The sequence below is a fragment of the Enoplosus armatus genome, chromosome 17 (assembly GCF_043641665.1).
Source record: "Enoplosus armatus isolate fEnoArm2 chromosome 17, fEnoArm2.hap1, whole genome shotgun sequence".
Classification (NCBI taxonomy): domain Eukaryota; kingdom Metazoa; phylum Chordata; class Actinopteri; order Centrarchiformes; family Enoplosidae; genus Enoplosus; species Enoplosus armatus.
This window is the reverse complement of record NC_092196.1, coordinates 4985761-5013759: the sequence shown is the minus strand read 5'-3', so window position 1 is coordinate 5013759 and position 27999 is coordinate 4985761. Positions and strand designations below refer to the sequence as shown.

At 46.1% G+C, this 27999-nt stretch overlaps 2 protein-coding genes across 5 annotated transcripts; both read right to left on the bottom strand.

Annotated features, from left to right (window-relative positions):
* Nucleotides 1-207: 207 nt before the first annotated feature.
* On the bottom strand, nt 208-9679 carry ldlra (low density lipoprotein receptor a). Its single transcript, XM_070923944.1, has 18 exons — nt 9595-9679; nt 6262-6387; nt 6011-6133; nt 5448-5828; nt 5232-5354; nt 4999-5121; nt 4734-4853; nt 4517-4642; nt 3798-3969; nt 3486-3713; nt 3277-3395; nt 3022-3161; nt 2712-2853; nt 1907-2044; nt 1414-1779; nt 951-1031; nt 662-825; nt 208-538 (listed from the first exon to the last, which is right to left on the bottom strand). The coding sequence occupies exons 1-18, from the start codon at nt 9677-9679 to the stop codon at nt 482-484; spliced, it is 2814 nt and encodes a 937-aa protein (XP_070780045.1). The 3' UTR covers nt 208-481.
* Nucleotides 9680-13918: 4239 nt separating this feature from the next.
* Nucleotides 13919-27857, bottom strand: smarca4a (SWI/SNF related BAF chromatin remodeling complex subunit ATPase 4a). Of its 4 annotated transcripts, none has more exons than XM_070922660.1 (34): nt 27756-27857; nt 25743-26006; nt 25234-25366; nt 23977-24435; nt 23704-23802; nt 23368-23623; nt 22991-23117; nt 22681-22854; nt 22293-22466; nt 21984-22151; nt 21839-21889; nt 21585-21715; nt 21308-21365; nt 21094-21206; nt 20785-20932; nt 20512-20675; nt 20350-20416; nt 20131-20241; nt 19774-20016; nt 19574-19687; nt 19001-19108; nt 18763-18849; nt 18610-18656; nt 18345-18511; nt 18064-18227; nt 17588-17854; nt 16967-17044; nt 16661-16879; nt 16291-16553; nt 15995-16103; nt 15738-15839; nt 15461-15593; nt 15244-15383; nt 13919-14629 (listed from the first exon to the last, which is right to left on the bottom strand). In XM_070922660.1, the coding sequence occupies exons 2-34, from the start codon at nt 25962-25964 to the stop codon at nt 14597-14599; spliced, it is 4929 nt and encodes a 1642-aa protein (XP_070778761.1). In that variant the 5' UTR covers nt 25965-26006; nt 27756-27857; the 3' UTR covers nt 13919-14596. The 4 variants fall into 4 exon arrangements, with proteins under 4 accessions (XP_070778761.1, XP_070778762.1, XP_070778763.1 ...); XM_070922661.1 differs by having other exon boundaries at nt 15995-16100; XM_070922662.1 differs by having other exon boundaries at nt 15995-16100; nt 17627-17854.
* Nucleotides 27858-27999: the final 142 nt, after the last annotated feature.

Here is a 27999-nt window from a genome sequence, read left to right as displayed (position 1 = left end):
GAAACCCAGAAAGCGAATAAGATTTGATAAGGTTCCACGAACAGACAAAAATAATAAACAGTGATATTTACAACACTCATTTGTGAATTCTACCTTACACGAGAAATTCCCAGTTGTAAGATGCATTAAATGAGCTCAGTTAAACTGGCAAGACATTATGTGTCTTTGACAATGACACAGTTCTCCAGTTATATCATCAGCATCAGTTAGAAGTAAAACAAAATGTTAGATTGAGGAATCCTTCATCTGATAATTTGGTATGATGTGGTGAGGATTGTGAACTGTTAACGTGACAGGAAAAATGTTTTTTTCACCCTGGTTTTTCCACTGCAGAGCGCCTGTTTGTCTGTGAGGATATAGTGGTTCAAGCTTGTCTGATACTGGCTTTGACTTCCATATCTTTGTGCTCAGTGAGGTAAAAATACAAAAGGACGTCCAAGGTAGCTTATCATCGAGGCGCTTCTTCCCACTCTGCCCGACATCAGTTTTCTGTGAAGGCTGGATTGTCTGCCTCTTCATCCAAGCTCACAACTTGTCTCTGATGGGACAGCAAATAAAGGACGTCAGACACAACATATAATGTCGCCTGTGTGTGCCGATTACAACAAAATGTATGAAGCTGCTGAAGGGAGGGATCCCACCAGATTTCATTAGCACTCACTTTTGGGTAGGAGTAACCATCAGGGCTGTGGCTCCTCCAAATGTGCACTTGGTCCTCGGTGGTCTTCTGATAGACAGGGTTGTCGAAGTGAATCGTGTTGGTGTTCTTCAGCCTGTAGTTCCTCCATAGCAGCACGCTACCGACAGCCACCAGACAAACGATGGCTACATGAGGCAGATCGAGAGACCCAGAGGGAGATGAGACGTGGTGTTTGATACTGTTATCATTTCAAATAATTTGCTTTTTCTGTGAAGAAGCTGCCTTTGCAGCAGCTGCCGGAGCAACTCACCCAGAGGTAAGATAATATACAGAGCCATTGGGGTGGTGGAGGCAGTGTTGGGTATAGCTGCAGCAAACCCATGTCGTAAATCTGAAGGAAAGGTAAACATGAGAGAAGAAGTTAATGATACATGAAGCTGACCTGCACTATACACATTGTATGTCAGAGCTGAGGGCAATGCACTCAAAGTCCTGCACTGCTGGTCTTTTTGCATGTTTTTACCCTGCTTACCTCAAAGAGTATATAGTATATATTTCCCCAAAACGTACCATGCTTACCATTCAGATCAGGCCAGTGCAGTATGAAAATCAACTTGCAGAGACTTGAAAAATGTTTTGAATATTGAAATTACTTGCAGTTGGGAACTGTTTTGCATTTGCCTGTTCAGTGGTGCCTTCAAGTTCTTGTGAAAAACTCAGACATCTAAGATCAGCCGCCCACACAATTTGAGCATTATGGTACTTCAACTTGCCTGGAGAGGTGACCGGAGCCTCTGTGGTGGTCTGGAGAAGTTTAGGCTTCATCGGCTGGGGTGACGGGGTCCTTGGTTCAGGTGTGGTGGCCCGTACAGGAGGCTTGGTGGTGCCCGGCACAGGCTTGGCCGTCGCGCTGGTGATTAAAATGGGCACTGTGGTGGTGCGGACCAGGGGCTTAGGTGTAGTATGGAAAAGTGGCTTAGGTGTGGTATGGACCAGGGGCTTAGGTGTAGTATGGAAAAGTGGCTTAGGTGTGGTATGGACCTGGGGCTTAGGTGTGGTATGGACCTGGGGCTTAGGTGTGGGGCTAGCTGGCACTGGTGGTTGAGGAGGCTGCACGGGAGCTGCAGGCGTTGGCACAGCTGGTAAAGTACAAAAACAGAGGAGGAGGAGTGAGAGTCAGAAACAGGACCGCTTGAGAAATCACTAAAGAAAATAATTTTCTTTCGGAATTTTCTTTGTGTATTTGCTCTTTGATCATTTACGCACCAGGTACACATGACCTCATATCCGTGGCTAGCATCATGCTATCTGGACAGACACAGGTGTATTTGGGGGGATGTCTGCCCACTTGAGGAGCTGCCAGGCACAAATATTCACAGCTGGATACCTGGCACCAGTCTCTCCCTGCAATGGAAAGGAGGTGATGAAATGTTAGTCCAGTTTGAGTGCTTTACATGTTTTGAAGCCATTATCAGCGTTATCACACTTAAGCAGTAGTTTGACATTTTTGGGATATTGGGATATTCTTTTTGCTGAGAGTTAGATGAGAGGATTGATACCACTCGCATGTCTGTACATTAAATGTAAGCTAATAAGCTTAGCTAATTAGCCAGTGGGCTGTTAGCTTAGCTTGGCTCAAAGACTGGAAACAGAGAAACAGCTAACCTAGCTCTGTCCAATGGTCACAAAATCCAGCTACCAGCACCTCTAAGGCTCACTAATGAGCTGGAAACAGTCTTGTGCTAAGCTAAGCTAACTGGCTGCTGGCTCTAGGTGGCTACATATTTAGAGTGGTATCGATCTTCTCACCAAACTCGCGGCAAGAAATCAAATAGGCAGATTTCACAGAACTTCAAACTGTTCCTTTAAAGTCCATCGAATTGGCAGTGGATGACAATGTTTGGCTAATATTCAATATTTAATAAAAGGTCAATATCTAATGACTATAATCTGACATGCAAACTAAAAACCTGTTAATTCTGATAAGAGCGCTCAATGACAATGACACAACCAAATAAATCTGATGTTTGCCAGTTTTTCCGAAGCGGTAGGTGACGGTGGTGTCTCTTACCAGCAGGTTGTTTGAGGTTATGGTAGAGAATAATGTCTTCTGGTGATGATAGGTGCTCCGCCACCGGTGTGATGTCACCACCCGTCAGCCTGTTTGCACTGAGGATGGCGTTGTTACTGACGTCTGTCCAGAAAACACTTTCCTAGAAGCACAAAAAACAACCAAGCATGAACATTTAAGAGATTGGGGACAGAGTAGTAGCAGTGAGGGATACTACTGTTTACACGTGCCGTGAGGAGTTTATGGCATGTTGTATTGGACAGGCTCTGGGTTGATGTGTAACAGGGTTTATCAGGTGGTGAACGTCTACCTCAAACACAGTGAGTCCCAGAGGGTGAGCCAGCTTGTGTTCGTCAATGATGAGGGTGCGTCGACCACCGCCCTGCACATCGATACTGGAGAGGGTGTGCAGCTTAGAGTCCACCCAGTAGAGCCGCTGGTTCAACAGGTCTGGGGAGGAAGCAGATGGGGGGGGTCAATAGGTCAGACCAGAGTGACCCTTGACATTCACATGAATAGATTAAAAAAACTACTTGAAACCGGAGAGACATGAATACTAGTTTACCAAGTGTAATCCCATTAGGCCACTCAATGTTGTCAGTGACTAGAGCAGTGCGGTCTCCTCCGTTAAGACCCCCCTTCTCAATCTTAGCGGGATTCCCCCAGTCAGTCCAGTAAATGAAGCTGGGAGGACAAAGATAACATCAATTAAAATACTGAAATCAATACATTCCATTAGATAAAAAAAGAGTCTAAGAAGAAGGAAGGACTTACTTGCTGTGGGGGTCGACCACAATGGCGCGGGGTTTAGATAAGTCTTGGTGGAAGAGAGTTTTGCGGCGGCTACCGTCAGCAGTTACCACGGAGACGGTGCTGCGAATGCTGTCAGTCCAGTACAGGTTACCATGGATCCAGTCAAAAGCGATACCCTCTGGAGCATCGACGTCGCTACCGACGACTATGCTGTGACGAGTGGAGTCTTCAGCCGAGTCCATCTGAGCTCTGGATTGAAAGTGAAGAGCTGACGTCAAGCAGGAGTAAAAGAAACAAAAACACAACTTTCGTTCTGATTTCGTGCTCGCTCACCTGTAGATCTTCTTTAGGGAGATGTCGGACCAGTAGATCTCTTTGGCGGCCATGTTCATGTCGAGAGCCACAACGTTCTTTAGACGGGGGATTACTCTGGTGTACTCACTTTTGTCCAAAGTCATCTTTCTGACTTCGTGGCGGTTGGTGAAGAAAAGGTAGGCTATTGTACCTACAAAATCAGAGGGACAAATGATTTCTTTTAAAGTTTGTTTAAAGGTCGAACTGAAATTTCAGTGAAATACAGACTTAACGACTCAACAGTGAAGGGTCCTCCCAAATGTTGAATGTCATAAAGGGACAGATGCCTTAAATTGCTAACATCTGATAGCTAATGCTGTGTATCAACGATTGTAGGCTGTAAAGGTCTGTACCGTGCTCCAGTTAGTAGAGCACCATAGAAGTTGATAACCCAGTTAGAGGCCCGACGCTTCAACACTGTTTCCACAAATATGTCCATGAACGGCTTTATCCTCTTTTGGAAAATTAAGAATTATGTAGTTTCTTGTAGTTTATATTTTCTCACACAAAAAATGCGGAGAATTCAAATTTCAGAAGTTCTCTAACAAGTATCCAGCCTTGCCCTGACTAATCCACTCTGGGAACATATGAGGGAGTTCAATTCTTTATCTCCATTAACGTAACGGGAAAAATGACACTTTGGAAGACTATTCCTCATCTTTGAACATCCAAGTGTTACGTAGAGAGCTGATATTTACCGATGGCCTTGCAAGCTTTGGTTGCCGGGTCAACCTGGTAACCCTCCTCACACTGGCATTTGTAACTGCCTATCTGATTGATGCAGATCTGGCTGCAGGTGTCCGGGTTGGCACACTCATCGATATCTGATTGAAAGAAGAGGGGAAAAATTGAAATCAAACAGGATCAACGCCGAGTCATTGAGTCCGAAAGAATTACGGGACCCCCCCCCGTTACCTTCACAGCGTTTTGTGTCAACCAGGCGATAACCAGTAGGACACCGGCACTCGTAGCCGATCTTCAGGTCATTACAAATATGAGAGCAGCCGCCGTTGTTGTACAGGCACTCATTGGAGCCTGCAGAGGGAAGAAGAAAAGGTTCACCATCTTTCTTTCAGAGGTTGAACAGTAACTAGCGTTCTCAAGCTGCCGACACCCTCAATTAAATACAGAAATGTAGTAATTAACCAGACAGTTGCGAATGAGAGGCCTCTGTACTCACCACATTCCCTAAGAGGCTCATCTGACCAATCCCTGCAATTGCGTTGCTTGTCACACACCTTCTCCATGCTGATACATTCCCCACTGCGGCACTTGAACCTGGTCGGGCCCTCACAGTGTGTTGCTGTGCACGAGAAATAAAAGATTCAGTCATGGACACAGACTAGAGATGTTGGGGCTCATTTGGTTGCTAGTGATAGTCAGGATAGGAAGGGTGGGCAAGGAGATTCGCACCATTGACACAGCCAGTTTCATCACTCATGTCCCTGCAGTCGTATTGATGGTTGCACTGGCGGCTACCATGGATGCAGGTGCCATCGCCGCATTCAAACTCATCTGGACGGCAGGTGGGACGAGCTAGAGGGATCCAGCAGGTAGAGATTTGGAATGACTACAAGAGATGATGACTTTATGACTAAAGACAGCATGTAATCGACAGGAAAAACTTACCACAGGCAGCTTCGTCTGATCGATCGAGGCAGTCAGCTCCTCCATCACACTTCCAGCTGCCGTGGATGCACTCTCCACTGCCACAGCGGAACTCCAGGGCTGAACACTGATGAGTGCCAGCGGTGTCAGGTGCCTTTGTACCGCAGGTCTGGGGCCACTCGTCTGAGCCGTCGGCGCAGTCGGCGTCCCCGTCGCAGGCCCACAGGCGTGGAACGCAAACGGTGTTGTTGCACTGAAAGGATGCAGCGCTGCAGGTGACGGGCGGGCAGGAGGCCTCGTCGCTGCCGTCGTCACAGTCCGCCTCGTCGTCACACACGAAGGAGGACGACACGCATTGGCCATTCCTGCAGCGGAACTCGGCATTGGTGCACTGCTTTGGCGCTGAGAGAGAGGAGACATAACAGAGAGTAATGAAAGACCAGGAACACTTCAGAGCAGGGAGGAAGGGAGGGGATGAAGGCTGTGGATTCTGAGAGCCATAAAATAAGATATATCACATGTGATTGAGGAAATGGTGAGACAGATGTGTGGGCCTCTTGCTGCCTGTGGTTAACTCCACTTACCACAGCTCTCTTCATCAGCTCCATTCTCACAGTCAGCTTTTCCATCACAGCGCCAGGTGCTCGGTACGCACTGGTTAAGGCGGTCCGTGCAGCTGAACTCTGTCGGCCTACACGTTTTGGCCACTGGAAGTGAAACGCACATAAAAAACGGTAAGCGAGACTACGTAATCATCAGACTGAGGGATTGACAGGTATGTATGCAAGGCAGTGACAAAGTCCATTCTCATGTTCGAGCGCCACACAATACTCACTGCAGGTACCAGGAAGTTCATCCGTGCCGTCTCCGCAGTCATCTGTGCCGTCGCACACCCATCGGACTGTGATGCATTTCCCATTCCCACACTGGAACTGCTTCGTTCCGCATGTTGTCAATGCATCTATGACAGACAGACATAAACACACAGTTCAGCTAAAAGGGCCATTGTTTTGGTTATCATCTATCAGGGGCCAATACAGGAAGACTCCCCATAAACACAGACGTGGCTGCAAATGAAAAGAAGTAGAGTCACGTAAAATAATGACTCTGCAGAACGCTATTAAACAAGACTAAAAGGCTACAGCCATGCTAGCTGCACTGCGCTAATTGCTAACGCTAGCTTCACAACGTGCGCACAATGAAAATGCTAACATGCTGATGTTTAGCAGATATAATGTTTTTACCGTTTTCACCATCTTAGTTTAGCGTGTTGCTAACATTTGCTAATTACCCAAAGTAAAGCTGAGGCTGATGATAATGTCAGTGGTTTTCCAGCCATAAACCAAAGTTTTGACCACATGATGATGCTAAAGGAAAAGTTAAGAGATCAACAAAGTTATTACAATTCATCCTGCGGGGGGGGGGGGGGGGGGGGGCATGAACATCTGTACCAAACATAATGGCGATCCATCCAATAGTTGTCAAGACATGTCACTCAAACGCACAAATGTGAACCTCACAGAGGTGCGAGAGGAAAAATCAGGGGATCAAATGACCAAAGTCATTAGGCCTCATCCTCTGGGGACCATGAATGTCTGTACCCGATTTCATGGAAATCCATCCAATAGTTGTTGAGACATGTCACTAAAAAATGAAGCTGTGTCATCCCCGGTTGGGTTTCATGACAGCATGGGAGGGGCTATGCCTTCAATGGTGTCAAAGATGGTGATAAATATGCTGCCAGAGGAGAAAAGGAGCTGAGAGGTAATTACTCTGGCATGACACACACATGAACAAACGCACACGTGCCTGTTGGCACTTGTTTAAATAGGGCAGATAAATGGTTAAACTACTGATCAAACAGGGATACTTACTGTACCTATTGTAAGCAGTCCAGCCTGCGCTTATCAGGCTTTATCAGGGAGCTGCTGATATGGCTACGTTCATAATCACAATAGGAACCAGCATTCACGGTTCCTGCCGGCAAACATTCAGACACAGAGTGGCTCTCCCAACCCCCATCTTTAATGGACCCAATCAACCCACTGAACTGGAAGGAGCAATTAGACTGTACATCAGAGAGACAGCCCTTCATGAAAAGGTACTAGAGGCCATTCCTCCCTCTGGCCTCCGGGGGCTCAGAGCCCTGGAGTGCCACCTGTTTCTGAAAGGGGGCACAGGGGGGTGTTCACCAATAGCAGCACACAGCGCCAGCAGCTAGGCATTTAGCCTCTTCATAGCCTGATACAGAAAGTGCAAGGTTGGCTTTTTACCAAACAATTATGAAATATTTACGTGTAAGCATTTCCATTTCCATAAGTTTGTGTCGGGGGAAGGATAAATCATAAATTATGCACGGCTGTGAATGTCTTACAGCACAGCAAATCATAACAGCTTCTTGGTGAAGTCAAACATCTGGTGCCATCGGTCATGGCTGATGCTTTAGCAGTAAACAAGAGGCTTCTGTGGGTTGAGGAAATGGTTTTTCGACACTAGTAGTATTTTATATGACACCAAGGTGTTATGGCTGACGGTTGAGCTAATCACTGCTTTATGACTGCATGTGAAAGGTGGAGCGTTATTGCCCTTACCATAAAGATAGTCATCATTCTCACGTTGGCAAACCTGCTCTTATCGAAGGGACATCCTTGTGGGAAATACAAAAGAAAAGAAAAGCAGCACAAAACTCTCAAGTGGTTTCTCTCAAGGTCGATTTCAAACTTTCCTTTTCCCTCAGTGGTGGAACCTCACTTTACAGATCAGCTCTCATTCCCTGAAACCAACTCCATGACGGCTGTTTACTTAATGGGCTTAAAGTTCAGGCCTTGCCAGACAAAACGGGCCGACTGGCAGCGTTAACATTGATTGAGGGAAATTACAAATGTGCTCACACTCGCATTTGTTGCCCCATTCTGTGACGTCTGGTGTGTTTAATTGATTGGCCGTGAGGTGAGCAGAGAGAGCGACAGGAAACTGCTCCTACTGTTGTAAATATATTAGAATAATGTGTCCGGAATATATCAGGCGATAGGAAGGTTGAGATTAACACAAACATGGGTGAGAGGCAACCATTTCACAACATGGGGGGAAGGGGGGGGGGGGGCATACACGTTTCCATACAACACATGTCTCTGAGGCTGGTGTGGAAAGGTGGATGGGTGACAACCAGTACCAACATGTTTTTCACCACACACACACGCACACACACACACACATTTCCCAGAACCAACATATACTGGGAAACAGGTCTGACAGTGACTCCACGTCAGACGGAGCGTACAACCAAAAGTAAAGGAATGCTGCCTGCAAGACAATGTCTGTGTTTGTGTTGGCGGAAGAGTTGGAGGGCCTCCATTCATTTCCACAATATAGGGCGTTTCAGGTGATGGGAACAGGCTGGATATTGCAACATGTAGGAAGAATACACTACGTGAAGTTGCAATGCTGATAAAAAAAAAAAAAACAACCCCAAATGCATCCAAAGCGCCCCCCCCCCATACATTTCCTACAGTGATTTAAATGTAAGTGGCGCCCATTCCCGCATTATGAATGGCAACAGCTTAAAAAAAAAAACGGCTTTTCAGAAACCCCGCTTGACATCTTTCCACAGACAGTATTCACACACACACACACACACACACACTCTCACACACACACACACACACACTGCTCAAACCTCATTGGCTGCACGAGCTGAGCGCCAGAGAATGAAAAGCACAAAACACGCAGCTTCATTCAAAAGCCGGCGAGGATAGAAAAGAAAAGAAGAAGATCAAACGTACAACTGAAAGCTGCAACCATCAACAAAAAAAAAAAGAAAAAGAAAAAGGACTCATAGATTCATAGAAAAATATCACGTTCAGTCGACGTGAAACATCTTTTTTTTTTTTTGTTTGTTGTTGCCCTGAATATTCATTGTGAAAATAAGCGAGAGAGATTTGACCTACATTCTGGGAATGACTGCGCCCCCACCCCCCCGCCACCCCCATCACCCCCATCACCTTGCATCCGGTGCTGTCAGAGGAGTGGGCAATTTAAACCCGCACTCATCATCCTGTTTATAACGCCATTTAAACACGCGTTTGTGTCAAACAACAGCAAGCTCTCATTGACGCAGATGCCAAGTCACCAATGGCGACAGAACATGATACGAGAAGTTGGAACTTACTCGTCTGAACAAGGGAGCAGATGAGAAACAGCAGCGAGGCGTAACGCGGCCGCCCCATGTTTTCCAGCCGCACCGGAAGACGCATCTCCTGCACACTGGAGGTCTGTGGTGGTCCCTTCTGCGAGCAGCACCGTCAGTAACACAGTCAGTAACACTGTCAGTAGCTCTAGACGCTGCCTTCCTGCGCTCTGCTGTACGAAGGGATGCTCCCGCCGGAGGACCTGGGGAGGGATGCTCTGCACACTGTACTGTTTGACAACAACATCAGACCCATTTCAATGTGGTCCAGGGGTGGGCGGGGCCCGAGAGGGGCCCGAGAGAGAGGGAAGGCGGGACCTGGAGTGGTGTGATTCCTGAGGCAAACAGCCCCAACAATTGGGAGGCGGGGCGTCAAAGAGATGGATTTTTTACTATGAGTTTAACCCTTTCAGAGAGGCAGGATACACTAAGTTTCATTCGCTGGAAGCTAACTCGAACTAGCCCAACTGACTCTCACTCTACCCTTACCCCCAAGACATGCTTCACAGGGGCCTGGCCAGGAATTTGGGGGACCTGGATGAAAATGTCTCAGGGGCCGTATTATGACAAGGGTTAGGGGGGGGGGGGGGGGGGGGAATAATAATCTGAGATTTCGAGAATAAAGTAAAATAAATTAAGAGAAAAAAAGTCATAATATTTCATCTTTTACGTGCCAAATGAGGGATGTGGATGACCTGAAGTTATACCACGCAGGGGGGGGGGTCTCCAGACACAGACCAAACCTATGAGTATGCTCATAGGAAAGTGACTCTACAGTAACTATACAGTAGACTAGCAGTAACACTTGTAATACCATGACTTAATGCTCAAAATATTATGACTTTTCTCTCAAAAGAATACAACTTTTTTTTCTGAATACATGCCATTCTGGCAAAAACATTTCGACTTCATAACTAAAATATTATAAATATGAAATATTAATAACTTTTCTCTAGAATCCATGTGACTTTTTTTTTCTAGAGATTGTTTTCCCTTTCCCCCCCCCCCCCCCCCCCAAGATATTCTCAGATCAGTTTGATTCGTGGTGTTGTGAGTGGGCACCCACTTTCAAGTAAATAAGATGTCCCCAGTCAACTGGTTTGAAGTCCAAAATGTGTCCCCATATATGGCCTGGGACTGTCTATAAGATTGGCAGCTGGCCGACTCCAGCAGACGTTCAATATTTAAATAAAACCAAACAACCTGGTCAACACAAAGCAGTGGTCCACTTCATATGGCGCCGTTATACGTGGGGAAAGGAGATAACTGACTTCCCCAGAAAACACGTGTAATGTTCATTTTCTTCTTGTCATTTCTTTGATCACTAAAATACCAAAGGTAAAAGATAGATACAACAAACTAACTGACCAAAATACTGACACAACAAGCTCATTTCTAAAAACAGTCCACAAAGTCATTACACCTGCCTTTATCTTCATAGGACCACTTCCTGCAGAGAGGTTGGTCACCTCTCGCAAAAAAAAAACAAAAAAAACAGCATGTTGTTTCAGGTTCAAAGTCTTTGCTGGGTCCATAAGATAGTTTACAATGAGATCTACATCAGAGGAGGCGCGGCAATAAAGTACATCTAAAGAGATAAAACCCGAAAACAACAACCTTGAACCAAGCGGGGAGAGCGCCATACAGTTCAGGAATACACCTCTGTAACTGAAAACAGATAAATAATCCAGATGTTCCCTTTGAACATACTGCACGGACGAGGTACTGGAACCTCGACGAAAACAAGAAGCTGAAGCAGGGAAAATATAAATAAGTTGGTCACAGTGGTAAGTAAATACATTGACCCTGTTACTATCACAAGGGAAGGGTTACGCATTCAGATATCATGGAACCCCCCCCCCCCCACTGGATAGTCTTCATTGGCCAAGTCCATTTTATGATATCATGTGTGACCTTCAGTGTGAACTGAGCACGTGCGAGATCCTCACAGTGAGAAGAAAACACCATCCAGTCAGTAATCACAGAGTCTGGTTACCTCCTTCTTCACTTCAGAGCTGGAGATCTGCAGCGCACAAGCCACACATGGAATTCAAGGCTCAAGGCCAAGGCTGTCACGCTGCTGCCAGCGATAATATATGTACACGAGGGAAGAAATAGAGACAAGGTGTACGTGTTATAGACGCAGTGCGCAGATCAAGCACCCAAAGCTTTATCTAAAAGTGCCAAAATATTCGGCACAAGTAGAAGTCTTTCATTCAACAGCTCAGCTCAGTGGAGTGACACAGTGAGTAAGAGGACAGGCAGGGCATCAGGATGAAACAGCCTCTCCATTTTAAAACCTCCGCACCCCAGAGCCGTGTACAGTACAAGACACACATTTCCTGTCCAGTGTTGGCCTTTTCCAGAGCGTGAACCCGCCCACCTCTAACCCCGCTGTACTGCACATTGGGGTGCATTTAATAAGATGTGACAAGGAATTTTCAGGCCTCTGCTAAAACTGGGTCCTTTGGGTGACTGACACGAAAAGCTCTAACTTCCTGTGGAGATGTTCGCCGATTGCTGTGTGGCCCCGTCCCAAAACATACACACACACACACACACACACACACACACACACACACACACACACACACAGCCCATCCTCCTCTCTTTCACCCCTTTATGAGACGCTGATTGAAATGATAGGTAGAAACTCCTGATGACAAAGTCAGTATTAATAGAAACAAGAGTGCCGGTGAACTGGTGAGGTTCCACACCCCTCTACTACAACACATGGCCTTTCTCAACCTCCTCACCTCAGCCTCTGTAAACAGTTTCTGGTTTTTCCAGTATGCCCCCCCCCCCACCCCATCCCCTTCTTTCACATTCATCGCTTCACCTGACAAAGCAAACAGTGTGTTGGCTGCAACTGATTTTCTGTCTCTGTCTTCAATTCAAGTTCAGATCAGGTTCTCCCAGATGCAGTTGAGCATGTTTCTGCGGGGGGGGGTTGATGTTCTTTGTTGAGCATTTCAGACATAACTTTGTGTGAGTGTTCAGCTATCCATCATCCACTGAAAATGCCATTTTCTGGGTTGCCCTGCTGTTATCGTGGCTCATGGATAGGGGAGTGCTGCCCAGTAAATGACCCATTTCTTGGAAGAAGTTACATTTGGCGTCATCAACTTGGCCCGGCAAAAAAGATAAGACTGACACTGTGTTGAAAGGAGATGAAACAATAAAATGATCGCGGGGGGAAGCTGTTGAAAGGCCTCCTGTCCTTGTTAGTTTCAGTCACATTCAGCTCAGATTTATTCCAGATTCAGCAAAGACATCCTGTAACACACACAGCTCCTGTCTAATCTTTTAGGTGAGTAACACAAATAGATCTAAACAGAGAATATTTATCATGGAAATGGCGAAGGGATCCTGAAATAATGACAGCCGCAACTGTACAAACACACATTCACACAGGAAAATGAGTCTGCAGGGAGAGTCGTGCGGAGGTTCCTCTAAAACCAAGCCGAGGCATGAGAAATCACCCAGAGCAGATACATAGCAGATATAACCCGTCATGTTTGTTCAGGTGTTGGAGGCATGTGCCCCTAGATACTATGCAACATCACGTGCGGGAGAGGAGATGTATGTGTGTCAGGGTCATGGAGTAACCTCCGAGGAGTGAGGAGGGTGTTGGAAAACGAAGACTACTTGACTAAAAGAAGTATAGCCCCATGTTGAGTCAGCTGCAACACCTACAGGATGTACAGGATGTCGCCATTGAAAATGCACGAAAACTAGTTTGCAAGCAGCTATCGGAAGATTTATCCAAGAGTAGTGGATGGTTGAAATAACTCCAGTTAGCCAAAAGTAATAAACAGCTCAAATAGGGAAAAGTAATGGCTAAACATTTGAAAAAAGGGGGATAAAAGTATTAGATAAAGGGTGAAATAGCTGCAAGTAATTGATGAATGGACATCAACATTGACAGTTTACATTGACACTTACAATTAGCGTGAAAAAATGGACAATATCCACTTTTATATAAATATATAGAGATATAGAGATAAATAGTTTAAAATCAGTTCAAATGAACACATTTGGAGCATGACTGGTGGTGTTGATGAGCGGGGTACTTCAGATTATCTGACTGGGTTTGATAACCACTATAATCTACTGTTTAAAACAAAGGAAACGCAACAGACACCAGGACTAAAAGTGAAAAATGGCCGTGACTTGACCGAAAACTGTGTTGTACCTGAAACATCACAATGTTCTCAGTAGGCCATCTAGTGTACAGATGTGATGAGTGCAGTTCAGAACCTCGTCCTGGTGCGTTTTGACAAAAGAAGAAGTCAAGAACAGCAGATTAATTGAGATGCCTTTATTGTACTTTTTGGAATCCAGTGACACCGACACGAGAAAATGGTCCTATCCCTCCCTCCCCCTTTACATACACAACCTGAGAGGGAGGGGCTGCAGGGTGGGATGTACCGTGATCCCGCTTGTAGTCTTAAATTAAACACAGAGATAATAGTGAAGACACATCCAGGTGCATTTTCACAGACACGCACGACATGCATTCAAAAAGGGACTTCAGGGAACGCAGTGACTCCTGGTTCACACGTACGCTTTGTCTTAAAGTAAGAGACGACAAAATTAATACCACTTAAAAAAACAGTTAGCTGTCTTTATGGCCCACGATCAGTCTATAATTCAGGCTCTGTCAATATTCCACTTACAGGAGAAAACAAAAAAGGCAAAGAGACACACTACTATTCATACTGGGAAAAATGGTTTAAATATGGAAGTGGGTGGTTCATACCTTTCATATTTTATTCTTCTTTTTTTTTTTTTTTTTTTTTTTAAATTGGTTTTTAATTAATGGTATACTTTAATGAGAATACAATTGTCTCACTAAAAATCAGCTCATCTAGGTAAAACTAGGCCTTCTCCACTGACTGTCTCCCTGCTGTATCTAAGTAAAATATATAAAGTCCAGTCGAGGGGCTCAGTGGGCCGTTGGTCCGATCACGAGTGGTTCACTTCAGTCCTCCTCGCTGCCACTGGCCGAATGCTCCTGAAACACACCACAGTAAGGGAACCAGATTTACTTGCACTGTCCGAGAAGTACACAGAGGGACGGGGACGGAGTATCCACAGGCAGTATTACACATTTAAACGTTACAATCAAATAATGTGTGATGAGTAATGGCTGCCTCCCTATTCTGATCTTGATTACAGCGAGCCAAGGAGTTTTTTTGTCACCTTAGTTGTGGCTTAATATAATTTCAACAACTGCATCATTATGGCTATGCAAGAAATTCAGTTTGTTAATGCTTTTCGATGCATACGGACCTGAACTCTGGAGAGATTCGAGTCAAGTTTTCCCCACAGCAGTAAAATAACCAGCAGATACGTACAACACAACCAGATGAAACCCAAAAAGTCAGAACTTCGCAGTATTCCTTTAACTGATAATCATTTTCATTATCGATTCATATGGGGGGTTATTTTCATTAATTGTTTAGTCTCTAATATGTCAGAGAACAGTGAAAAAGCCTCCGCTGAGGATTGTCAAAGTGCTACTTTATTTACAGCACTGAATAAAACGTAAACACATTGTCAGCGTTCCATTCAGGGAGGGGGTTTAAGCTCAAAGACTGACGTCGTTCCTGTATGTTCAACTCTCACCTCTTCCTGTTCCTCCTCACTGTCGTCGTCGCTCACCACGGGTTTAGCCCGGGCACCGCGGCCCCTCCGTCGCTGTCCTTTCCCGCCTCGCTCTCCTTTTTCTTTCCGGCTCAGCTTGATCTTCACCTTCACTGAACGAGCTGCCGGAAACGGGGGAATCATTAACGCGTCTGTGTCTACTGTGCAGCGTAGAGCGCTTTGTGTTTGCCATACTCACATTCAGACTCGGAGCCTTCGTCTGGCTCCTCCTCCTCCTCCTCACTTTCCTCTCCTTCGCTCTCGTCCTCCTTCTCGATCTTCTGCCTCACACTAGTGAAGACAGACTGCAGCACAATGGAGTCCTCGTAGATCTGGAAGGTTTACAGGAGGAGAGCATGTTACCCTGCAGTGCAGAGATCTTTCCTTGGCTCTGGTCACCATTCAGTCACTGACTTCTTGTAAATACTAGTGCCTTTAAGCTTATTTCACTATTGGTAGATGTCTGAATGACTCACCAGAGACCCCTCCAGGTTGAAAGTCTGGGCATTTTGACACAGCAGCATCACATCCTTCTCCAGGTCGTTCAGGCTGCGGTACTTGTGGCTCCGGATCCTCTCCTGATGGACGGAGGGAACGACAGAAGGCAGCAGTCAGACGTACAGTAGACAATCACATGCAAAAGCACAAAGGAACAACTGGTAAACCATTTTCTTTACTCTCTTTATTCATCTTAACACGCAGAGCAGGTAGGCAGGTTACTTCTTGTCCTTACCTTGATCTTTCTGAAGTCCACCGGCTTGCGGATGAGCTCATAGTACTCCGGCAGCTCCTTACGAGACGGCAGCTGGATGAAGACCTCACTCAGCTGTCGCCCATTACTGCTGAGACAAGGCAGCTGGGATCTTAGTATGCATCATCACTTAATAAATCACTCATTTTAATGTTTTTCTTCAGATTATAGTCACAGTCACACACACACACACACATATATATATTTCTGACAGTCCTCTCAGTGAGGTCAAAAAGCACTAATATTAGCTGGTCTGCTGGCAGAGAAACGGTTCTCACCCATCCTTGTATTTGATGACAGCGTCGACGATCTTCTTCATCTTCTTAGTGAGGGAAAGAGGGTTGGGGGAGAGCTTCTCAGCAGGCGGGCGGCCACGTTTCTTCGCTTTCTTCACCTCCTCGTCCTTGTCCCGCCCTCGGCCGCTGCTGGAGCTGGGTGTGGCCGGGCCGATGTCATGGTCCCGGTCTCTCTTGCGCTTTCTGGTGGTCTTTTTGTGGCGCACTTCCTCTTCGATGTCCTCTAGATTCCCCTCTTCTATGGCCTGTGGTGAGGAGAAATCATCATTGAACTAAGCCAATTTTACACGGGTTCACTTTAGCCTCATGCGACACAAAGATGCTATATTTTCTAAACATGACGACACCCCACCTTGAGCCATTGTTTCTCAGTGAGCGAGTCGCTGTAGTCCACTTCCTTGCGTTGGCGGGATCCTCTGCCAAACATCTTCTCCTCCTCCTCTTCGCAAGTTAGCCTCTCAACCTCAGCGTCGTCTTTCAATATCCAGCTGGGCATATCGTCCTCCTCCATCAGACGAGGCTTCCTCTTAGGGTTGCGGGCTTCCTCGCGGCGTCTGTCTAGATCCATGCGCTGGAATAAAAAGAGCGCAGCAGGGGGTCAGTGGAGTCAGACTACAAAGTATCTAATAATATCAATTCATATGGAACTGGGACTAACCATGAACTGTTCAAACTCCTCCTCACTTCTGGCGATCATCTGATTGACAGTCTCATCATCAGGCACCTCGTCCTCCTCCTGCAGACCAATGAGACCGCGTGAGCAACAAGAGACTCAAGGCAGATTTATGTGGCACCTCAGAGACAAGTCTCTGAACTTATGACTCTCACTTACACAAAACGGAAAAAAGTCATTTAATGCATGTTATTCTTTACCTTAGGTAGGCATCGTAAATATATCTTTATCTGTATTACACAACTAAATCTGAGCATATTCAACTGCTTGACTTAGCACTAGAACTAGATTAAAAAGTAAAAAGCAAGGGGAAAAGCCAACAGCAGAAAGAGGGAAAAAAAAAGAGGAATAAAAAGGGGAAAGTTTGTATGCTAGAGTGAAAGATAAAGTATCATATTAACCATCAAAGGTTTGTGTAGAAGTAGAAATACATAAAGGAGAAAAGTCTGGATTGATGAAAGCTCACAAATCCTGAGAAAAAGGGGGAAATGAGGAAAAGAGACAGAAGAGGAGAAAAAAAAAAAAAAGAGAGGAGAGAATGAAAAGGTGGGGCAGCGCACAGGGGGGTGGGTAGGCAGTGTGGGAACAGGTTGAGATCACACCCACCCACGCCCCCCTAGAGCGGCAGCCTCCTCGAGCCCCGACCTCGTCCTGCTCCTCGTGCTCCAGAATGGCCTGTAAGAAGGCCCGACGTTCAAAGCCTGAAGACTTCTGGTCGAACATGCCGGCCTGGATGACTTTCTGGTCCACGTTCAGTTTGTACTTGGCCGCCGCCAGGATCTTTTCCTCCACGCTGTTGACGGTGCAGAGGCGGAGCACGCGCACCTCGTTCTGCTGCCCGATACGGTGGGCTCTGTCCTGGGCCTGCAAGTCCTGTAGGAGTACGCACATGTGATTAGAACAGGTGGAGCGATTGTGTGTGGCGATTTTGTTACTTTTACACGATATTAAACAATAACCGTCCAAAGGACGCCACATTCGTGTTGTTGATGATATGGAAATTCATTGGACTCGCTGGACCACCGGACTGCCAACATAACTGAGACGTGTGCTGATGCCAACATATATTTGCATTTGAGTACCTGATGTGGGTTCCAGTCACTGTCAAAAATGATGACTGTGTCAGCAGACTGCAGGTTGAGGCCCAGGCCTCCTGCCCTGGTGCTGAGCAGGAACACAAAGTACTCAGAGGCCGGGTCATTGAATGTCTTCAGCAGCATGCCACGGTCCTCTGCCTTGGTGGTTCCTATAGGAGGGGAAAAGATTAGAGTGTTAAAAAAGTGAATCTCAATCGTTCCATATAAAGATACTTAAGAACAGGCAGAGCGCATTCTCATGTTGGACTTGGTCACAGGTGTCTCACCATCCAGACGCAGGTACTTGAAGTTACGGTAGGCAAAGTAGTCCTCCATGATGGTCATGAGTGTGGTCATTTGACAGAAAAGCAGCACTTTGTGGTTTGTGGCCCTCAGCTTGGGCAGGATGCGATCCAGCAGCTCAAACTTCCCAGAGGAGCGGTACAGGTCAGGGCTGGACGGGAAGAAGGAGCAATATGAGGGAAGAATGAGCCAGTATGCAACATATAGCCACACCCACACAAGACACACACAGCTTCAAGCTCTACGTACCCGCTCACAATTCCTCCAGAATAACCAAGATGCTCAGAGAAAGACTCCTGCAAACCAAACAAATAACAAATGGTCACAATCATTTTGCTATGAATTCTATCTGCATGGTTTGTGCTCTTCTAGCGTGCTACAGGTGGAGCCTCTGTTTTGTACCTCAATGTGCTGGAACATGTAGGGGTGGTTGCAAATCTTTCTCAGTTGCATGATAGTGTTCATCAGGGTCTTCGTGCCACCTTTACCCTACAAAATTTAGAAAGGAAAAAAAAAACACATTTAAGTTTCAAGTTATTTTTGAGCTTTTAAAAAGACATAAAATTGTACTATACTTTAAATTTCTACAAAATAATGTTTCACCGGTTACATTTAAAAGACATTTTCTTCTTCCCCTTACCTTCTTGTCTTTTTCTGACCCGTCTGTGAGCAACACTCCCTTGGCCTGCATGTGTCTGTACAAAACCCTCTGCAGGGCTGACATGTCGCACTTTATCACGTACTCCACCTATAGAGCAACAACATGGGAACATCTTAGGAAAGCCACCAAACTACATCAACTACTTGAAGTAGTCAGTTTATGAAAAAACGTTTTGATAGTTAGCCAACTGTTTGGCTAAACAGTTGCAATAGTTGGCTACAAGTAATAAATAAAAAACAATTAGCCAAGTAAACTGTTAAATGAGTTAGTTTAAAATAATGAAAAACTGTAGAAATAGTTATCCGTGTGGATAAACAGTTGAAAGTTAGCTAAATGTAATGGATAAATAGTCTGAGCCTCTGCCACTACGAGTGGTAGCAATAGGAAAAGCACATTTGACAAAAACAACCTAAACATTGTCAGTTCAATTGTTTGTAACAATATCTACTTTTATATAATCAAGGGCTATGCGAGTACATGAAACAAAAAAGGCGGGGAACCACTGATCTAAAACATTCATGGAGGAATGAAATCATTTGGATGCGGGCTGACCTTCTCAGGCAGCTGGGCCTCGACTTCTTTCTTGAGTCGGCGCAGCAGGAAAGGCCTGAGCACTTTGTGTAAACGTCGAATGATCAGGATGGTCTCTTCTTCATTCAGGTCAACCTTGAGGGGAGACGAGGAGGGTACATTCAAAATCCAACAACAGCTCATTGTTATGCGGAGGTCTATTTGAACAGACCACAACTCACCTTCTCTCCAGTCATGGCAAAGGGGGCGTTGAACCACTGTTCGAACGTACTGCAGCTCTTGAAAATGGTGGGCAGGAGGAAGTTGAGTAGGGCCCAGAGCTCAGGCAGCTTGTTCTGCAGCGGAGTGCCTGTGAGCAGCACACGCCGCGGGGCCAAGTAGTGTGTGTTCAAGACCTGGGTCAGCTTACAGTGGTGGTTCTTCATACGATGGCCCTCGTCCACAATCATGTACTTCCAACGAAGCTTTGGGAGGAAATACAGAAGTTAGAGAGAGAGTGACAAAAGACTGAGAAACTGATGCACGAACTAACGCAGTTTGTATGCAACCTAAAACTAAGTCGGAGGATGCTCCCTTACCTTTGCTAGCACTTGCTTGTCTTTGATAATGTACTCGTATGTGGTGAGCAGCACGTTGAACTTGCCACTGCGCAAGATGGGAACGAATGCACGACGAGCAGCTGGAGACCCCTGACAATGAACAGAATTGTTTTCCATTGAGGTTCAACAACAGAACTGCATAAATGTAATTGTGTTTTTTTTTGGTCATGACTGAATATCCAAGTAGCTGCCACTGACCTTGTAGGAGATTTTCACGACAGATGGCGCCCACTTATCAAACTCATAGACCCAGTTTGATAGAGTTCTGAAAACAAAAAAGACACAACAGAAACGTTTTTTTTTAATCTGCTTAACATTATGACACCCACAGGGAACTGAGGAAGACGTGTTGGGGCTTACGAGAGAGGTACAATGATGAGGAAGGGCCCGTTGAGGCGCTTGTACTCCATGAGGTAAGTGATGAGGGCAATGGTCTGGATGGTTTTCCCTAGACCCATCTCATCAGCCAGGATGCCATTCAAGTTGTTGTTGTAAAGCGACACCAGCCACTCCAAACCTTTGATCTGAGCAGAAGAGGGTCAAAGTTAGCTCCAGTTTACTCCGCTCATTAGACCATGCACTCCTGCACAAATAATGTTATTCTACTCTTTACAGCATGTCCTGGTTGGATACCTGGTATTGCTTAAGCTGCCCATTGACCAGCAGTGAGGACTGTTTGTCCACTTTCTCAGTGACAGCATGAGCCACAGCGTAGTAGGACTGCAGGCCTCGGTTGAAAGCTGCATTACCGTACTCATCATCAACATCCTGCTTGGCGTGTCTGGTGGAAACGGGGAGGGGGCACAAAAAGAAAGCCTAAGGTAACATATCAATGCCTTAAAGGTATCTTTGTGTTGTTTAATCATGACTCATTTATTGCGAACAAAACAGCGGTGAAGCAGGAACTAGTAACGCCTATGAGTCTCAGTGGTTCCATCTTACTCGATGATGTGCTGGACATCCACTTCAGATACGTCCTCACTGTCAGGGTCAGGAATCTTCTTCTTCTCCTCTGCTAGAGCTGACGAGGGGTGAGGCTGCTCCTCTTCATCCTCCTGCCAAAAAGAAAAAAAAAAAAAAAAAGGGTCAGAAAACTGTTGGCATGAAATTACAAGAGACCATTGAGCTTTGATGTAGAGATCACTGTGCTGTGTACCTCCTCCTCCTCTTCTGAACCGCTGTCTTCGCTGTCTGAACGCGGCGCTACTTCGTATCTGCAGGGGAACAAAATGTTTTGGACAAAGGTTGAGATAGAGAGATACAATGTGTTTGTCTCTTCTGTTCTGCCAAAGGACAGCCACTAATTCATGTAACACTCTGTGATGTGTGTTGTAACTTTTAACCTTCATTACAGAGCATCAGCTTCCAGCAGTACAACTACAATCTAATATCTCCCTTGCTAAAAGGTATTAAGGGGCAGACGTGACACTGACCCCGGGTTCATTTCAAGCCAGGCCTCCAGCTGGCCTGCCTTCGGTGCTTCCACCCCAGTCAGGATCTTTCCACTGTCCATATGGATGACCTTCACCGGTAGGTCACTCATTTGACTGGTCTCATCCAAAGGCTGGGAGAAGACAGGAAATGAGAAACATTCATGAGAACCGGAAGAAATATAAGCATGTTAGAAATATCAACAACCTGTTATTAATAATGACATCTTATTCAAGTGATCCTCTTTCACACTCACCTCTCCATCAGGTCCCAGGGCAGCAGCACCACCCTCCACAGGCTCTGGCTTCTGAAAATGTGGAAAAAAACAAACAAATGCACATGTAAAAACGCAATTCTAACAAAGAGACAAAGAGAAACCCTAACCCTTATGAAACATTTACCTTCTTTTTCTTCTTCTTTTTCTTCTCTTTGAGAGCTTGCACGGCTTTGTGGGCTCGCACCAGCTCGGTGAGGTTGGCCACGTACTCGTCCGTCTGCTGCAGCAGGTAGGCCAGACGCTTGTCTTTCTTTTGGTCGATAAGTTTACGATAGCCTTCTTCATCTTCAGCCTGGGGAAAGATTCACAGACATGTTGGATGCTTGTGTTGGACTAATATATGTCTGCCACATATTTCTGGAACTGTCCACCTAACAGCAAACACAGACTTGTGCTGTATTTTAGGCGTCTCCTTAATAGATTTGAGTCTCACCATCAGCCTCCGCATTCTCTCCTTTTCAATGCGCTCGTTCTCTTTCTTCTGCTCGCGCTCAGTGTTGGCATGATAGGTGGCGACAGCTTTGGTGGCCTTCTGGAGCTTCGCTGTGATGGAGCGGTGGTACTCCTTGAAATCCTTGGCGTGCTGCAGGATGCTGTTGAGGTATTCCTATCAACAGAAGGACGCACAAAGCCACCACTGTTACTCAATACTGGAAATAATGAGAGATAGAAATTCAGCTTTTTTTTTTTTCCTCCTAAAATGAAATCGACCTCACTGAAAATAAGACATGGGTTTCATTAGATACAAGTGGGAAAATTATGCAAATGGCCAACTGAATCCCTGCTATAAACCACCCCGCTTTACTCCACCCACAGTGTACCTGGTGTTTCTGGCGTCGTTTACGCTCCTGTTCGATCTTCTGCTGTTTCTCCAGCTTCTCGGTGATGCGGGCCTCGCGTAGAGACTGGCGTTTGCTGCGTTTGTAGGCCTTAGCGTTGAGGGCAGTTTCCAAAGCTGTGTCCCGACGCATGCAAACCACCACCTCCTGACGCAGCTGTAGGCACGGAAAAGTCAACATATTAAGTATCTATCAGGATCAGGATCAGTTACGCTGGAGGCTGATTTAGTAAGCAGACGTTAAATATGTGCTACACTTGTCTATAGATACTGTAGGTAAAAAACATGGCTACCTGTCTCTGGAAGTTCAGCAGCCTCAGGGCCTTGAGCTCGATTGTGGCCTTGGTGCGCAGGTCACCAGCTAGAGAGCCAGGCAGGTTCTCCAGCTCCTGGATACGGTGAGCAATACGAGCCTGTAGCCTGAAGAACACAGATTTTAAAAGTCATATTAATGATGACCAAAAATTCAAACCACTATTTTTCTCCCCTTCAGGATGATCCTCCACAATGAGAAGGCAAAATACTGGAAAAATAACTTAAACTCAACTATTTCTGACGAGGGTTACATGAGGCCAGATATGCTGTGGTATATGGGATTGTTCTATTCAATTCAACACCGCTCCAGTGTGTTTATCCACATTATTCCCCCCACCCTGTCCCTCTCCCTCACCTGTACTCTCTCTCCTGGAGGATCTCCACTGGGTCCAGCCCGCGAGGTTTTTGAATGGGGGTTATGCGGTTCTGCTTCTGGTGAAGCATCATGGGAGGGGGCTGGGCAGGCTGTCCGGGGGACTGCGTCTGAGGGGGCATTACTGGGGAGGCAGCAGGGGGCACAGAGGGGGGAGCGGGAGAGGGTCTGCCAGTGGGTTGAGGTGGAATCAGCTTCTGAGGAGGGTTGGATGGAGCAGCAGCGTTCACCATTGGTCCTAGAAGAGAGAAATCAGTAGAGGTCAGTTTGGCTGCATGTGCACATAAACATACACAGTACTGACTGGACTAAGATTACCTTCAGGCCATGATTTAGGGGGTCCGTTGGTAGGCTGGCCTTGCATACCTGGGGGAACTCCTGCAGGTCCCGGAGGCGCCATATTGGGACCTACCATGCCTATAACAATGAGATTTTTCAGGTAATTAGTAAATATTGGGACTGCTAAAAACAGCCACCAGGTGTCTCTGCTGAGCTATCAAATATTTAGCTTTCTTTGTTTAAAGCTTATGTTACAAACGTGTACAAATGAAACGCATTGTAAAAATACACAACATAGGCTTCCTGACTCACCATGTGGTCTGTTGTAGTTGGCCTGAGCTGGTCCCGGACCAGCCCCAGGCCCACCTCCAGGCCCCGTAGAAGGTGGCATGTTGGGCATCGGCGGTTGCTGCATCCCTGGCATGGGCCTCTTCCCCTGCACGGCCATCTGCAGGTGCTCTGGTAAGGGCTGACTGCGTGCCAGCATCTTGTAGGCCATAATCTGGGCCCGGAGTTGGTGCAGCTGGTTCTGGTTAAAAGGGGTGGGTCCCCCTGCGGCACCAGGTCCACCTCCCGCACCACCGGGTCCCCCTGGACCCTGGGGACCGCCACGGTTAGGTTGACCCATACCCTGGTTAGGGTCCCCGCTGCCCTCCATAGGGCCAGCCCCAGGGCCAGAGGGACCTCCGGGCATCATAGGACCAGAAGGAGGGCCGTTGGCTGGGACAGGGCTAGGTGCATGTTCCGAGCCTCCCAATGGAGAGGGGTAACCTGGGGAACACCGAACAGATGCATGATGGGTATGCCAAAAAAAAAAGATTTAAATATTGTGCTTAAAAAGTTCTTCATATGATAAAAAGGACATATTGACTATGAGCTTCAACACACTTTAACAACTAAGCCAGATTTGGCCATAATGACAATTAAAAGCTATTAAGTGACACGCAGTTTTATTCTCTTTAGTTTATGTCGTTTAAGTCCAAACTGTGGGCAGAAAATGTCGACTGAACAAAATGCTCTTCACCTCTCTGAAACATAGAACCATCTCCACATCATACACACTGCTGTCACGTCGTGTTAGTGTTCCTATGTGCGTCTCTGGCTTCCTATCGTCTTCTGCTTACAGACTCTGTGGTTTTGTAGATGCAGCTACCTTTGTTGCTGTCTGAAAGGGAAAGCCCCTCAACCCCGCCCCTCTTGCTGTCCTGCCCACTGCTGTCTGCTCAGGCTGCCAAACAAGCAGCAATACAAGAAGAGAAACCGGCTGGATGGGTTCACACACACACACACACACACACACACACTGTACAGTACGTCTGCGTGACTGAGTTATCTGTTCTTCCTGTGTGGAGCTTTTCAGGGACAAAAAGCAGATCCTTCATTACCCACTGCGTGTTGACTGTGTACACAATTCAAGTTATCTGAGGATTCAAACTGGCAACCTTCATAAGGCCCGCACACTGCGAGCACACAGCAAAGATATTAACACAGGAAATGTATTTACTCATGTTACAACGCAGCCTACATAAAACACTCACACACAATACTGTTGTGCTGCTGATGTGTTACCTTGGGAATGTTGGTCCATGGGGCTTGGAGGGGGTCCCATCCCACTGTGCCCCCCTGGTCTCATGCCCATGCCCTTCATCTGGCCATAGCGGGGGTCATCAGGCATTCCCTTCTCGTGCATGGCTTCCATTGGCTGATTAAAAGAGAGAATAATCATACATGAAGTTAATTTCGATACGAGGTTGGAACTTTTATTTGACAAATGCCACAAAGCTGTGTCGGTTATACAGTCTTAGTTTTTAAGCTACATTGTGAAAGACGTAAACTCTGAAAGGTCGTGTTTAGATCAAGACTGTCAGTAACAGTTACCAACACATGAGCAGGAAATTACAAAATAATTAGCAAACAAATGGAAAGTTAGTCGTTACTGAGAAATCACAAAACGTTAGATCAAAATATGAACAAAAACATTACTGAATTTATTTAGTGCATTTTCAAACTAAGAGGAAAATATATTAATGAAGGGAGGGTAAACAAAGGAATAAAGAAATAACAAATAGTTTTAGTACTTTGTGCATCTGGTGCATGTTGTCCTGAGGATATCCTGAGGGTCCCTGTGGAGGGTGGGGGTGTCCAGATCCAGGAGGTCCTGGGCTGGGCCCCATCATGCTGTGGGCTGAGCCTGGAGAGGGACCCGGGCTCGGGCCCATCATGCCTCCTGGAGATGGCCCTGGGCCTGGGGAGGGTCCAGGCCGAGGTGTCCCTCCCATAGGGGGGTCAGGGGTGGACATCTCTCACAGGAAACTGAGAATGCGTGCCAGCAGCAAGAACCCCTGTGAGGAGAGATGACAGCAGGAATTAAGGCGATGATCAGGATCCATCTGTGACCAGATGAACATGCAGATTTGTGTACATTAAAAAAATATTTCTCACTGCAGTAGTCATCCAAGTCCATTTCAAAATGATTATTTTAGAAGTGCACCAACTTTGATTACAATAGTAGATATAGCAAAATGGCCATGACAACTCTTTATCTTCTCTTAATTTAAGTTAATCCATTTTCATCTTTCCTGAAGCACGAATTCACCAGACAAGGTCGGCTGTGATCTGCCGAGGCCAGGAGGTACCAGCCAACGCTCACCAAAACACAACAAGCTCCCAACACTGTAATATTACATTATAATGAAAAACTCAAACATTAAGTCTCTTTAAAACTACTGTTGATCACAGTCACACATATACTGTGTAGTCAACAGTTAAGACAGATGGGCGGTGTGCTCTGAAAGTACTTCTCATAACCGCAGTGGATCATGGCTCATGTTAAGTAATTATTTTAACAAAATGATGCTGTTGTGTTTTTCAAATGGATCGTTTGCTTTGCAAACCACACACACCCACACACACACACACACACACACACACACACACACACACACACACACACACACACACACACACACACACACACAGCCTCTCTGCTGTTGTGTGAACTAGAACCAAAACCTCGAAAACCACAATAGGAGAAAAAAAAAAGAAGTTTTTATGTTGTTGTGGGATGCACTGAACCTGAACCCTTGTTAATTCAAATAGTGACAGTTGGCGACATTTCTGACTTGTAAGCAACAAGTCCGGCACTGAAGAGATATCACTGTATCTACATAAAAGTAAGCTTCATACACACAGTGGGTCTCCAAAAGATCATTTAAACTGGCCCTTCATGGATCACAACTATGGTAAAGAAAAAAAAACATGTAGACGAGGCTGTGTTCAACAAGATTGCTTCCCATTCTGATAACGTTACACACAGAGACGTCTACTAAAAGTGATTGAAAGGGCAGCTGTTCAAAGTAAAACATGTGTGTCCGTCGAGTTGTTGCAATGTTTACATTTACAAGGAAATAACAGTTAACTTTGGTTAGCTATTATTAGCATTCGTAGCTTTGCTACTGTTAGCCAGGCCTAGCCGGATTTAATAGTCAACGTTACATTATGTTCGTTCGCAAACTGTAAACCCAGAGTTTTAGCCTCCTGCTTCACATAATGTAAGACAAGTTTGCTGGTATTCACTGAGCTACTGGTTCGCTCGTAAAATTGCACTAAATTAGCGGTAAAGCTACAAAGAACACAAGCCCCGACTCGGACTAGCCTGCTAGGTAAAAGCCTGTATGGATACCACAACATAAGCTGGCTGCTGACGGTGCCTAGCATGCTAGTGAGCTAGTTGGGTTAGCCTAGCCGGCCACGCTCCGCCAGGCCAATTAGGCACGAAAAAATGTGTTGTTTATCGAGATGTTTGGCCAGATGCGGCGACATGTGAAAGGTTAGAGCATCCCTCGTCGCCGGGGCTGATTGATCCAACGCGCCTCCCGTACCCTTGGCTCGGTGCGCCGCTCTAAGCACATTTCCAAAAACAATTTTCATTCATTGCACACTGTCGCGCCACAGCAGCGGCACTGTAATGTCGGTCTCATCTTTTTCTCAACAAAAAAAATACCATATAAAAAGCGCATGTATCCTCTCACAGCGGCGCAAAACACAGACAAAACTCTCCGGCGCACACAGCACATTTGTGATTGACTTACACAAGTGGTGAAAGGTGATGTTTGAATCCTCACCGGTTGCGACGTCTTTTGGTTTTCCTCCTAGCCAGAAACAAAGACAGACCTACCCAGTTGGTTTTTTTCCTTCACCCCCCTCTCTCGGTAGATTGTATCGCAGGGACCGGCCTGTGCGACTCTGTAGCGCCCCCATCCGCCGCCTCACTCACTTCCCGCATGCCCAGTAAAGGCTGCGCTACAGTGGGGGATGAAAAGAGCGAGAAGCCCG

Coding starts and splice junctions, on each gene's coding strand:
- smarca4a (XM_070922660.1), bottom strand. CDS start 25,964: ATGTCCACCCCTGACCCCCCTATGGGAGGGACACCTCGGCCTGGACCC. Junction 18,657..18,762: donor ACATGTTCCAGCACATTGAG/GTACAAAACAGA, acceptor TTTGGTTTGCAG/GAGTCTTTCTCTGAGCATCT. Junction 15,840..15,994: donor TGGACTTCAGAAAGATCAAG/GTAAGGACAAGA, acceptor TCCGTCCATCAG/GAGAGGATCCGGAGCCACAA.
- ldlra (XM_070923944.1), bottom strand. CDS start 9,679: ATGCGTCTTCCGGTGCGGCTGGAAAACATGGGGCGGCCGCGTTACGCC. Junction 4,854..4,998: donor TGAGCCTCTTAGGGAATGTG/GTGAGTACAGAG, acceptor TTCCCTCTGCAG/GCTCCAATGAGTGCCTGTAC. Junction 4,643..4,733: donor TGACACAAAACGCTGTGAAG/GTAACGGGGGGG, acceptor TCTTTCAATCAG/ATATCGATGAGTGTGCCAAC.